This window comes from Onychostruthus taczanowskii, unplaced genomic scaffold (genome assembly GCF_017590055.1).
Source record: "Onychostruthus taczanowskii isolate IOZ18803 unplaced genomic scaffold, ASM1759005v1 scaffold32, whole genome shotgun sequence".
NCBI lineage: Eukaryota > Metazoa > Chordata > Aves > Passeriformes > Passeridae > Onychostruthus > Onychostruthus taczanowskii.
Genome location: NW_024500572.1, coordinates 8,546,255 through 8,559,732, shown reverse-complemented (window position 1 = coordinate 8,559,732; position 13,478 = coordinate 8,546,255). Strand labels below are relative to the sequence as shown.

General features: G+C 61.7%; 1 protein-coding gene across 1 annotated transcript; it reads left to right on the top strand.

The window, feature by feature from the left end:
- The first annotated feature begins 30 nt into the window (after positions 1–30).
- LOC121338853 lies at positions 31–13,367 on the top strand. Its single transcript, XM_041410162.1, is given in 31 exon segments — positions 31–322; positions 772–949; positions 1,126–1,212; positions 1,497–1,524; positions 1,822–1,970; positions 2,152–2,274; positions 2,499–2,619; positions 2,861–3,015; positions 3,494–3,578; positions 3,841–3,977; positions 4,268–4,465; positions 4,821–5,517; positions 5,605–5,757; positions 5,849–6,034; positions 6,037–6,250; positions 6,492–6,658; positions 6,937–7,122; positions 7,594–7,745; positions 8,099–8,242; positions 8,511–8,615; positions 8,810–9,010; positions 9,277–9,427; positions 9,544–9,778; positions 9,922–10,161; positions 10,280–10,505; positions 10,629–10,835; positions 11,019–11,257; positions 11,462–11,644; positions 12,055–12,321; positions 12,414–12,619; positions 12,732–13,367. Coding segments are annotated over 31 exon segments (5,817 nt in total). The 5' UTR covers positions 31–218; the 3' UTR covers positions 13,025–13,367.
- Positions 13,368–13,478: the final 111 nt, after the last annotated feature.

The following is a 13,478-nucleotide window of genomic DNA, read 5'->3' as shown; positions in this document are numbered from 1 at the left end:
GGGTGAAGGAAGGAAGCGCCGCGGGTCCCAGCCGGGGTGAAGGAAGGGCCGCGGGTCCTGGGGCAGGGTGAAGGGAGGAAGCGCCGCGGGTCCCGGGGCAGGGTGAAGGGAGGAAGCGCCGCGGGTCCCAGCCGCTCTCCCGGGCGGTGCTGCCCCGGGGCAGCGCCAGGGGGCGCCGCCGAGCGCCGCCGCGGGCCCGGCTCTATGGTGCGGCCGCCATGGGCGCCGAGCGGGAGGCGCGGGCCTGCGCCGCCTTCTACGGCACTCGGGGCCTCGCCCCCACAGTGCTCTCCTGCCTGCGCTGCCTGCGGCACTTCGCGGGGTAAGAGGGCGGGCCCCGGGGAGGGAGCTCCCCGTGTCCCCCGGTCACGGCTGCGTCGGGAAACCCGCGGTGTGTAGCTCCCGTGCACCCGCGGGCGCGGGTCGGGAGGGAAGAAGGGAGTGTGGGAAGATCGGTACCCAGCGAGGGGTTCGAGCCACGCTCACGGTGCTCCCCATTCCCTTCCAGCCTGCTCAGCAGCAGCAGGGCTGCAGTTTTTAGGATTTTCGTGCCCTTCTGCCCACCAAGGGCTTACGATGCGCTGAGCTTTGAGGATTTCGTGCAGCTCCCCCCCCTCCCCGCCCGCCGCCGTCCCTCCGTCCCCGCTGCAGTGCAATGAGCACCGCAGGCTGCGGCACCCCCATCCCAGATCCCACTGAGTCGGGGTACTCCCCCCACTACAGACTTCACCGAGCCAGGGTATCCTCACCCCTGTCCTTGTCCTGTTGCAGGAGCACTGCCAAGAGATGCAAGGAGAAGCACCTGGAGGAGGCTCTCCAGCTGACACGGGTGCTGAGCGAGGGTCTGCAGGCGCTGGGTGAGGCAGAGGCACGACCCCTGCTCCGCTGTGTCCTGGCTTTCCAGATGGAGGCAACCGGCAGCTGCAGCTCCTTCCAGAAACTGGAACAGGTCTGTAAGGCAATCGCTGGGCTGGCTTTGCCCACTCCTGGCACAGCTCTGGAGCTTTCTGGCATCCTTACCAGCAAAGGGGCTCAGAGGTGGTGCAGGCTCCCCCAGTAGCACTTGGCAGCTGGTGTCTCCCAGGGGTCTGGGCAGAGCAGCTGACTTGGGGTGTCTCTTGGCAGATGGTGACCCAGCTGGCAGTGGGGAAGGAAGCCCTGTTGGCCCAGGAGGTGGACACACTGCTGACTGGCCTGGCTCTGCAGGGAGAGGTGAGACAACCCCAGCTGTGCAGTGTCACTTGCTTTCATGGGGACTTGTCTGGAGACCATGTGTAACGGGGACCTCCTCGTTTGGGCTGCCTCCAGTCCTTCACTTCACTTCCCATGATTCTGGGGATTTGCCCTTCCTTGCAGCTGGCAACATGTGGCTGCCTATCACACCAGCCCTTTGCTCATCCTTGGGGCAGCTTCTGGCACTGGCAGAACCCTCCTGCCGAAGGCACTGAGCCCCAGCATGTTGTCACACAGGACAAATTATCCTTCTGTCCCTGCAGGTGCTGTCTCCTGAGGACCTTCAGTCAGGTCAGCCTCTGTTCCTTACCTTCAGGGGTTTTCTCCAAGCTCACACCAAGAGTGCACAGAACATTTCCTGCCAACCCAAACTGGGTCCTCTGTGCTCATGGGAGGGGAGCGGGGATCAGCCAGATCCCTGTGATCTCTGCAGAGATCAGCAGCATCCAGCTCTGCCCACCAACAGCTGGAAACCAGACAAGCCAAAGCATCCCCTGCATCCCAGCCCCTTCTTACCTCACTTACCAATGCCCTTGGCTGAACTGGGAGCAGGAGGGCCGGGGGCTGATGCTGTCCCCTTGCCCGCAGTGTCCATGTTCCTGGAGGAGAGCAGCCTGGGCCGGCAGCACTGGCAGCAGAACCTGGCCCCGCTGCTGCAGCGCCTGGCCAGCACCCTGCGCTGGGTGCTGCAGGGCCAGCCCACACCTGGCAGCACGTGGGGCTACCTGGTCATCAAGGTAAGAGCCAGACTGGGCAGCGGGGAAGGATCAGTACCTGCAAGGACAGGCTGGGCACCGGCGGCAGTGTCCAGAGGGATGTAACGCATCGAGCTGCTTTGAATGGCCGTTCCTGGGGCACTGCTGCTTTTTCAGAGGTAAGGAATACTGATCATCCCTGTGGCACCTCCTGCTCCTCCAGGCCTGCCTCCAGGTCTTCCAGGTGCTGCCAAAGGACGTGGCTCCCCTGGTGTGGAGCACTTCAGGAAAGAGTGAGACCCTGCAGAGCCTCTTGGGTCTGCTGCTCGAGGTGGCCTGGGGGAAGGTGCGTACAGCCCTGGGAGGGATGGAGTTGCCTGTCTCAAGGAGCAGAGCAGTGCTGTCCTTCCCGGGTGCTTTCCCCATTCCCCTCCCCAAGGCAAGCCTGCAGAGACAGCCCAGTGTCTGGCATGTCTGAGAGACCCCATGTAGCTGTTTGCAGGGGCAGTTAAATGTGGTTGGGGTTTAAAGGATGTTTTGAGTTGTGCCTTTGTCTCCCTGTGAGTCCAGGCCCTGAACAAGGACACGAGGCTGCTGGCAGGCACAGCCCTGAGCATGTTGGTGAACACGGCCCCCCAGCCCCACTATGGGGCCAGCGCTGTGCTGACCCTGTTCCAGCTCCCCAGCCGAGGTGCGTGCTCCATCCTGAGCTGAGCAGGGCCTCTGGCACAGGTGACAGGCGTGTCTGGGTGTGAGGGGACAGAGGCTGGTGCCAAGCTGGACTCTGCTGCTGTGCGTGTCTCTCGGGGTCTGGGAGCTCCAGCTGTCTCCAGCCACCTCCCATGGAAGTTCTGGAATGAGCCAAGGCAGTTGCTCTCAGAGCAGCATTTGGGTTTGCCACCTTCCTTCCATCCAGCGCAGCCATTTTCCAGCAGGCACTGGGGAGCTGAAGTTTGGGGAGCTGGTGGTGGAAGTGTCCCCTGTCCTGGAACCAGACGGGCTGGAGAAGCTGGTGCTTACCAGAGGTTTGCTGACGTGCTGCAAGATGGACATCCTCAGCTGCCAGCTGGAGGGCCTCTCCCACAAGGTAGGAGAGCTCAAACCTGGTGGACAGGGCTTGAGGGAGCCCTTGGAGAGGGCTGGCAGCTGCCTGTGGTGTCTGCAGATCCTTGGGGGATGAAGCCAGGCTGCACCCCTCCACACCAGCAGCTCCATGCATCCTCCTAAGCTAAGAGCTTTTTCCAAAGACAGCCAAGCAGGGATTTCTCTTTCCTGGGGGGCTGGGAAACAAAGAGGTGCCAAAAGCCCCTACACAAGCAAAGCAGTGTTTACCCTGTGTTCCCATGGCATGAACATGGGGCTGTCCCTGCAGAGCACAGCCTCATCTCTGCCCAGCTCTAGCCTCTCCCATGTCCTCACCAGCTGAGGACTTCCAGGCAGGGAGCAGAGGTGCACTCTGTAGGAGCAGGAGAACCAGGCAGCACTGTCCTTGCCTGTCTCATGACAGGGTTTTCTCCCTGGAAATTCTGTGCCTGCCCTCTCCCTGAGCTACTGTGCCCCTGCAGGCCTGCCTGCTGCTGGACATGGTCTTTCCTGCTGTGTGTGCCCTGACCAGGGAGCAGAAGGACTGCCACTACTACTGCTTCCAAGGTAGGAGACAGTGACCCTGCCATGCAGAGAGGGCTGGGACTCTGCTTCCCAGGGAAGATGCTTTTCTGGGTCTTGGTAGCTGGTTTGGAAACTGCTGTTAATTTCTGTTCCTGCCCAATGGACACTTGCCCTCTTGGGGTCTTGTGTACCTAACAGGGAAACTGCTGCCCCTGCACACAGGGTTCTTAAGGCCACAGCCTGTGCTGGCTCTGGTGCAGGTGAGTCTGGGCGAGGGCTGCAGCAGAGCTCTCTGTTTTGGCAGCCTGTGCACTGTGGCTGCAGCGCCTGCGGGAAGGTCTGGCTGCTCTGTGGCACCTGACGGGGACCCGCATCCTGGCCCAGGACTCTGAGCTCCTCCAGGAGGTCACCCAGCTGCTGTGGAACAACGCAGAGACCCCGGTAAGGACACAGTGCCAAAGCACACCAAATGTGGCAGCTGGGAACAGCTCTTCCTTCACCTGGCTCAGCTGCTGTTCCCAACCCATAACACATCCCTGCCTGTTTCGCTCCCAGCCAAATACACTCCCTTGCTTGCAGCTGCCAGTGCAGGGGCAGTCACACTGCTGAGGGTGTGGCATTTGTCACACACAGGCTCTGAAGGGCCAAGTCCCAGTGCTTCACCTGCCACAGGACAGCAAGACATGAGAGGGAGCCCACCCTAACCCCCGTTTGTTGTTGTTCTTCCACAGGTAGAAGGTGTGTCTGAGTTCATCCACAACTCCTTCCGATTGCTCTTGGAGATCTATCACCTGGAATGCCAGCACTTCCAGGACCAGGAGAGACCCCTCTACCAACAGATGCTGCAGAGGGTGGTCTCAATGCCATGGCAGATCAAAGCAAGATACGTGCCCCTGTGTGCCATCGTCCCCTACATGGGCAGTCAGCAGGTAGGGAAGGCAGGGCTGTGGGGGGTCTTGGTGTCAGCTGGCTCTGCTGCTGAGGTGGCACAGCCTCTGTCCACTACCTGTCACCTTCTACCCAGTTCAGCTGTGTGGGCAGGGAGCCTTCCCACCCAGAGGGGCTATTTTAGCATCCCTGGGGTAGTGAGCTACAGCAGTGCATCCTTGGGGAGTGCCAGTGGGAAGGGAAGTTTTGCCTGTCAGTGCCCTCCAAAAGCAGCTTTGAGGTACCAGAGATGCTCAGTGCCAGGGGTGACTGCAGTGTGGCCTGTACCCATCTGTCTTCCCCCAAATGCAGCTTTCAGCCTGACAGGGAAATGAGAATCACCTGCCTTTCTCCCAGGTGCTGGATGCCTACCCAGACCTGCCACAGCATCTCCTGAGCTGCCTCTCCACCAACCACCTGTGTCCCGCCGCTGCCGAGGTCTACAAGGTCCTGGTGCGGCAGCAGTGCAGCGAGTGGCGGGATGGGCAGCGGGGCACAGAGGTGGCCCTGGCAGAGCAGTGGGCACTGTGCTGGCTCCCCCTGCTCTCCCAGGCCCTGTGCTCTCCCCTGCCCATCCTGCAGAGCAACTGTGCCAACCACCTCCTCACCTGGACCCTGCGGCAGCTCCCGGCCACCCAGGCACTGCTGGCCGCCCAGTTTGGTGGCCAGGACACGATGTCACTCCGGGCGTGGGTGTCAGTGCTGAAGGCACAGAAGAGTGTGGCAGGGGCCCTGCCGCTGGGGGCTGAGGCGCTGGAGCGGCTCTCCCGCTGCCTGGGCACCCGCGAGGAGGGCGTTCGGCTGGCAGCGCTGGGTCTGCTCTGCTGCAGCCCCAACACCAACCAGCCCCTCTCGGGCACTGAGATGCGGCTGCTGCGGGAGTTCCTGCCCCTCAACCTCAGCTGCGACTCCTCCTCGTTCCGGCAGCTGCTGCAGGCAGCGGTGAGGAAGGCGCTGGTCCGGCTGCGGGACAGCTCGCTGGCCCGGCTGCGGGGGAAAGCGCCGCGACGCTCTGGGCTGGCGGAGGGAGCTGAGCAGCTTGCCCAGGCAGTAGGTGAGGCGGCCACTGAGCACCTTCACCACAGCCCTGGGAGATTCACGTGTGCTCAGCATCCCTTGCTGCCATGCTCTCTGCCCACAGGCTTTGTGGAATGGCTGCTGCAGCTCAGCATCGCCTCACTCAGCCCAGGCTCCAACTACCAGAGGAAGAAGACAGCTCTGCTCCTGCTGGCCGCTGTTTTGGAGACCTGCACAGACACCTGGAGCCCTGACAGGAAGAAAGGCCAGCCCCCACGTGAGTACAGGCAAGCTACCTGGAGTATCACCTGCAGCTGTGGGGATACTCCCAGCCAATCCCACCCCACCGCCCCCTGTCCCCGTCACAGGGACCATGGCCACACTGCTGAGCTACGCCAGGCAGAGCGGCTGCTGGGACTTCTTCTCCCAGCCCAATTTGTTGGCACTGCTGAGCTGCCTACAGGACAGCACTAACGAGGTGAGCCTTGTAAAGCCAAGGGGAGGTCACAAAGATGCCTGCCTTGGCCTCAAGCAGGTTCAGAGGAGAAGCCCACCATGGTTCCCTTCTCCCATGTCCCACTTTTACCCATGTCTTCTCTGTCCTGGCAGATCAGAGACTTGGCCTCGGAGCTGCTTGTCCGCTACTTCCCTACCACATTCCCTGAGCCCATTGCCCTGGCTCTCTTCCAGCTGGCCCAGGACACCCTGGGCAGCCCCCGAGTGCAGGAAGCTGAAGCTGGAGCTGTGCTGATGAAGACCATCCTGCAGAAGTATGAGCTCCTGGCATGCCCCTCCCTCTCCCTGTAGTGGCACAGGACCCTCCAAGAGTGTGTTGGCAGCACTGGTGCTTCACCAGTCTCTGATCGTGGATGGGGTTTGCAATAGCCTTGCAGTGGGAAGCTGGGGAGGGCTGAGGTGCAGGAATCTGCGCTGAGGGAGGAAGGAGCTGTGTAGCACAAGATGGGCAAGAAATTCCCTGGTACTCACAGTAGGATCTGCCTGTTGCCCCAGGTCAGACAGTGGCACCATGAAGAGCCTGTGCCTGGAGGCTGAGGCAGCCCTGACGCTGCCCAGCCGAGGGCTGTGCTTTGCACAGCACCTTCTCCACATGCTGCAAGCCCAGTACAAGGTGGCATGCCAGGACCTGCTGCGGGCAGCAGCCACCGCACCGATGCATGGTATGGCCCCAGCTGGGCAGGGCAGGGCAGGGAGCAGCTCCAGCAGCAGCTGCCTGGGACCTGGAGCAGGCCAGAATCATGGCAGGACTCCAGCCACAGCTCGGTGCTGGTGCCACATCCTTGCCTTGGTTTCCCTGTTTTGGCACTGCCCCTGCCTTGCACAGCCCTTACCCAGGGCCCTGTTGACTCCCCTGCCGCCGAGCCATGTCAGCTGTGGGCTCAGGCAGGAGAGCCAGGGCTGTGCTGACAGCGCAGTGAGCAGAGGTGGGTGTTTGCAGGAGCCATCGCAGCCCTGCGCAGGTGCCTGCTCCACGTGCCAGAGGTGGCCGTCTCCATGCAGGCAGCAGAGTTGGTGCAGAGCTGGCAGGAGCTTCTCACCTGCCTGCTGACCACAGTGAGAGACATCACCTCCCTCCTCCTGGGGGCTCTGCAGAGCCAGCAAGGCCCCGGTGCTGATGAGCAAGGTGAGCGTGTCCCCGTGGGAGCAGAACCAGCCCTGGGATCCCTCCCTGGGGGCCACTGACTACTCCATCACAGTCATTCCTGGGCCAGCAGCCTTCCAGCCCCAGGGGAATGCACTTGCTTTGGGCTCAGTTCCTCTAGCAGGGGACCATGGTGGGGCTGGGTCTGGCTTTGGGTCCCTTTCTCAGCTCCATGGGAGAACAGGAGCACTAGAGGCAAAAGCCTTCCAGGAGCAGTGAGGCACCTGCCAGATGAAAACAGTTGGGAAAGGAGGGGCTGGCAGAGCCCTTACTGGCCTTGGAAAGAGCAGTGGGAAAAAGGCAGGTGCATTCCTGAGTGGGGCACATGGCAGGGCAGGAACCATTGCCATTTGTGTGCATTCTGACAGGATAGCAGCTTTTCCCAAACCCCAGCAACATCCCCCTCCCACTGCCCTACAGCACCCTGCTCAGACCTGGCTTTTCCTTTTGCAGCTGCTGCCCCATCATTTGCAGAGATGGGGAATGCCATTGGCTCCCTCATCATGCTGGGAAAGGGCCAGGGGCAAGAGGAAGAGGAGGGTGACTCAGTCCTGCTGTCGGAGGAGCACAGCCTGATCCTTACGTGCTGCTGGGTGTCAGTGAAGGTGGGGACTCCTGCTCATGGCACTGGGAGAGGGGCAGCCCAGCATGGCACCCATCATCCAGCCTGCCCCAGCTGCATCTTCACCTCCCTCCAGGGCATTCACTGGGATGAGCACAGGACAATTTCTGTCCTTACTTCAGTGCTCTCACAGATGTCCTCACCCCCTTCCATGAAGGATGCAGATAGTAGGCTCCCCAAAAGCAGCCCCCTCCCTGTCCTTATGGAGCCCGGCTTCTTCCCAGACACTGATAGCCCCTGCTGTGGCAGAGCCAGGCTACCTGGCTTGCAGCCCTGCTGCCACCCATCCCAGCTTCTCCTCATGGACACTCTTGCTGACCTTCCTCTTCTTCCCAGGAGATCGGGCTGCTCCTGGGTGGCCTGGCTGAGCTGCTGCTATCCCCAGCACTGCCTGCTGAAGTGGGGCCCCTCCTGCCACTCCCCACCCTGCAGATGGCCACCAAGGTGTTCCAGGAAATCCTGCTGCGGTGCCGGCACTGGGTAAGGGTGTATCTGGGCCCTTGGTCATCCCTGCAGCCCTGTCCCTGCCCTGGCATGCTGGGCTGGAGGGAGGGTGAGTGCAGTGGGGCAGGGTCTGCTCTGGGGCAGGACGTGGGGATGGCTGGGACCCCAGTGCCAGACCCTATCACATCCCCACGCTATCATGTCTTCTCACTTGCTCTTCCCCTTCGCAAAGAGTTGTCTGGGGCCATGGGGGGCTGGTGGGTGCAGCCTTTGGGGTGCTTGTCCTGACACTGCTCTGCCCCAGGGAGCAGTGGAGGGCTGCAGCATGGGCTTCACCAAGTTCTGTGCTGTGCTGCTGAACCACTCGGATCCGGAGCTGCAGGCCATCCCACGGGCTGTGCTGGAGCAGGTACAGTACTCACTGTGCCTCTTGTTTCCCGTGTGCCCCAGGGAGCTCCAGAGGCATTTCTGCACTCCCTGGGGCAAGCACCCTCCTGGCAGCTGAGATGCTGGTGCAAGCTGGTGCCCTCCTGGCAGAGCAGCTGCAGGTTCCAGGTGACAGGTTTCCAGCCACATCTCAGGTGGATTTTGTTCCTCTGTCAGGGCTTGGAAGCACTGAGTGGGCCCCGGAGCAGCTCGATCACGCGCCGTGCTGCCGGCTTCCCCATGCTCTTCCTCTGCATCGTCAGCGGGGAGGCCCCGGCGCTGGCACGGCCGCTCCTGACCCGCTGCATCCAGACACTGCTGACCTTGGCTGCCACGGCACTGCCACAGGACTGGGACCAGACCCTCGACCTCCCGCAGGTCAGTGTGGTGCTCCTGGCTGCTGGAGCCCCTTTGGGGACACGGTGATCTGTGCTGGGTCCCCTGAGCTCTGCCAGGTACCCAGTGTGATACCATGAGAACTCTGAGTGAGCAAAAACCCACAGCTGTGGTCGTGCTGTCCAGCCTGGCAGGCTGGGAGCTGATGGCCTTTTGGCTCCCCTGTCTTTTCCCACCCCCTTCCCCTGACATGGTAGCATGAGCCCCCTTGTGACATGGTGCCACTGAGCCCCGTGTGCTCTCCCCAGGTGTGTGCCCTCCACGTGCTGCAGACGCTGGTCCGTGGGGCGGGGCTGGGCGGAGCAGTGCTGTGCCACGCCACACCCATGATGGCCCTGGCACTGCGGGGCCTGGGCTCGCCCTGCTGGGCCATGAGGAACGCGGCCATCCAGCTCTTCAGTGAGTACTGAGAGAGAGAGATCCCACAGCCCCCAGGGTTCGGAGCCTGTGTGGGGTGAAGTGCAGGGGGTTGGCAGGGTTGATGGGACCTGACACTGCCTTCTCTGTCCCTGCAGGTGCCCTCACATCCCGGCTGCTGGGACAGCCGTGGAGCCACAGGGACGGCTGCCCATCGGAGGGGCTGAGCCTGCACGCCTTCCTGGGGCAGCACCCAAAGCTGGGTGCTGTGCTGCTCGGAGAGCTCAAGGTGGCCACAGCACCCACATCAGGGGGGCCCCGCCTGCACCCTGCACTCCACGCCATCCTCACCCTCTTGGCCCAGCTGCAGCCTGGCGCTGACAGTCCTGGCAGGTATGGAGGCAGTGGGGATGCTGTGCCTCAGCCAAGGGCTCCTGCAGTGGGAAGGGCTCCCGTGGTGCTGAGACTGGCCCTGGTTCTTGTGAGACTTTACTCCTGCCAGAGCATCACCACATGGTGCCCTTTTTGCTCCACAGTCCCTCTGCTCCCTTCCTGGGGCCACTGCTGGGGCTGGCAGAGAGCCCCATCTACGCCGTACGAGCGATGGCTGCCAAGGCTCTGGTGCCTGTTGTCGCCCCTCCCCAGCGCTGCAGGCTCCTCCTGCAGCTGGCCCAGCAGCTCCCTGCAGCACCCGGGCAGATCCGCTCACACAACGCTGTCCACGGGCACCTGCTGCAGATGCAGGCACTGCTGGGCTCCGCCACGGGCACCGCGGGGTGAGTGTGCCACGCTGTCTCCCCAGCTGGGGTCACTCTGTGCCAAACGCAGCCTTTTGGCCACAGAAGGGCGCCTGCCTCGGTGCTTGCCCCGTGGTAAGGCTGTGTCTCCATGCAGGCTGTCAGCTGAGGCACTGCACCCCGTGGCTCTGCAGCTGGAGGCGCGGGGCTGGCTGCTCACCCCTGCCCAGCGCTGCCCCCTCGTCCGTGCCGCCTTCCTCCAGGTCCTCAGCCTCCTGCCCACATCCTTCAGCCCTGGCTTCGCCCTGTACATCCATGACACCATCAGCACCGAGCTGGGCAGCCTCCTGCAGGGGGGAAAGTCAGGCTGTGCCGAGCCACAGGTACTGCTTCCTGCCAGGAAAGTCATGGGCATGCCTGACAGGCAGTGAGCCTGGGCAGGGACAGAGGGGGAGCCATTGCTCCAGGCTGAGCACTGGAAGGGGAATCCTGTTTTTTTCCTGCAGGTGGGCTCAGCCATCCTCCACCAAACCATGGCCCGCTTCATGTGCAGCGAGGCAGCCCGGCTGGCAGACAGTGAGCGGATTGCTGCTGTCTGCTCACTTCTCCAGCAGCCCAACCCCGACATCCAGCTTGCCATCCTGAGCTGGATGATTGCTGGGGAGGGAGGAACGTGCAAGGAAGTGGAGAACACTCTTGGGCTGACATTGCTGGTATGATGGGGCTCAAAAGTCACCAAGTAAAGCAGGGAGGCCCCAGTGCACCACACAGATGGGACCCCTGAGATCCCATTGCTGAGAAGCTTGATGCTCCCCAGGCTGAGGGTGCAGGGCACTTGCCTGGTCCTGCAGTGCTAGGACCACTAACTATGTACCTTTTTTCCCATTGTCAACTAGGAGAGCTTGCAGTCGGTGCTGCAAGAGAGAAGGGACAAAGAGTTCCTGAGATTGTACCTTGAGGCTTTGCTGCATCTTTACAGAGATCCCTCGTCATGGTCCCAGGAAGCTTCCAGTAAGCTCCAGGGCTCCTCAAGATCATGCCTGGAGATGGTGCTGCACATGGTGGAGGCTGAGTGTCCTGGGCCTGATCTCCTCTTCCAGGCACTGTGTGCTGCCAGCCTGCTGCTTGCCCACCAGTAGGTCCTTGCTGCTGCTGGGTTGCTGCCCAACTCTTCCAGCAGATTCTTCCTTAGTCCTTACTAGAAACAGCCACGACTTCTCTCCCATAAATCACAGCATTGCACCTGGCTCCTGCAATCTCAGGGCAGCCAGTAGCCTTTGGTCCCCTAATGGAGCAGCAAGGTGTGCTTGAATTCTCTCTCCTTCCGTGGCCTTGGCAGGTGTGGGGACGAGGACGTTGCGCTGGTGGAGCGCTGGTGTGCGGCGCTGGAGGAGTGCAGCCGGTCCGCCTGCTCCGAGCTGCTGCGGCTGGCGGCCGCCCGCTCCCTGCGGCTGGCAGGGGCTGACGTGCTGCGGCCATCCCTGCGTGCTGCCCGGCCCCCCCTCGTCCCCGTGGCTCTGCGGTAGGTCGCTCAGCCCATCTCCGGGGATGGCTGTGCTTGCAGCACTGCTCCCTGCAGCCCCAGCCTGCTGCAGGTTAATGGACTCTGTAAAAGGCGTCCCCTGCAAAAACTCAAGGGTGTTGAAGAAAACCCCACTCGTTCAAAAATCAGTGGCACTCGAGCTCACACCCTACAAAAAACGTGCGGGTGGCATTTTAATACAAGCAGCCAGTCCCTTATGAGCAGCAGATGGCATTGCTGAGTCCCTCAATCCCCAGCACAGCCCCTACCCTCCCAAGCTCTTGGGTGGTGGCTCTGTCTTTCACGGTCCAGGAAAGCCCCTCAGAGAAGCATTCTGAGGTCTCATCCTCCCCTCCAAGCAGGCTGGGATGCTTTGGGGCATGCAGTATGCTTCTCTTCCCTTTCCTCAGGCTGATAAACATGGCCATTCATCTTCTGCAAGATGAGGAGCGGGAGGTCCGGCATGAGGCCTCAGGTTTCGCCAGCCTCCTGCGGCAGAGCCCAGGGGAGCTGCTCCAAGATGGCTGCATCTTTGTGCAGGACAACGTGGGGCTCCAGAGCCTCTTAGAGCTCCTTCTGGGAGAGTTCAGGGAGCACCCTGAGACCTTTGACTCACTACTTCAACATATCCCCATCTTAGATCTCAGGAGTGTTGTGGAGGAGCTGCAGGCCAACAAGTGAGTTGCTGGACCTGTGGACTGCCATGAGGGAGTGTGGGGTACCACAGGGCCAGCCCTTGGCTTCACTCACACCTCTGCTTTCCCCCCAGAGCTGCCAACCTGTACAAGGAGGATGAACCCAATGTTTTTGCAGAGCCAGCTGTCCTGGCACGGCAGCTGCTCCCTGTCCTGGTGCAGCTCCTGGAGAAGGCTCCCACTGGCAGCCCAGTCCATGCCTCGGCTCTGCAGTGGCTGGAAGCCACAGGTCCCGGTGTGCTGAGGGACCTGCAGTACTGCAAACACTGCTGGAGCCAAGGTATGGTGAGTGTGGAGTGCCTGGGACAAGCAAACAGTGTCCTTGTTCCCCAGGCCAGCTATGCCAGGGAGACCCTGCCACACTCATGGCTCCTTCCCTGCTCTCTCCACAGGGACTGCTGTCCGCTGGGGGATGAAGGCGCTGGGCTGTGCCAAACTCCACACAGCCCTGGCCGTGCTGCTGGTGAGGGCCCGGCTGGTGGCACGGGTGCTGCAGGTGCTGGGGGAAGGTGCCACCACCATGCCAGGCCTGGACTGTGGCTCTCAGGAGTTGGAGCAGGAGCTGGAGCTGGTACAGGGGCTGCTGGTGCAGCACGGGCTGGCCCCTGTGCCAAAGGAGGACAATGCACCAGGAGAGCTGGGACCACTGTTGGGGACTGGCAGCTCCAGGCATGCAGCAGTATGACACGAAATCCTGCAGCCATCTCCCTCCATTTCCTGGATGTTCGCTCTGACCAGCAGCCAGGCCTGCAGGTTTGGTGGTGTAACTCAGGGGAACCCGCTCACAGTGTGGGACATACTCACTTCTGTTCCCAGTTTCTAACTCTGCAGCTGAGGACTCCAGTGCAGTAATGCCTTGGCCTATGTCCTTGGTTTCCTTGCCCTCAGCTCGGGCTGGCAGGAGAGGACCTGTGCTCCAGAACTCTCACACACCCTCATGCTCACCTGCCACCACCTGTTTTTTTAACCAGCACTTTGGTCCTTGGCTGACCTGGGCTTTTATCCCAAATAAAGAGGCCAAGAACATTCCTAGTGTTCAAGACTTTTAATTCCCCTGCCCAGGAGGGTGGTGTGAGAGCGGGCTGCAGGAGCCAAACATGTCCTGGGGCAGCAAACAGACAACAGCCCCTGCCTGCAGT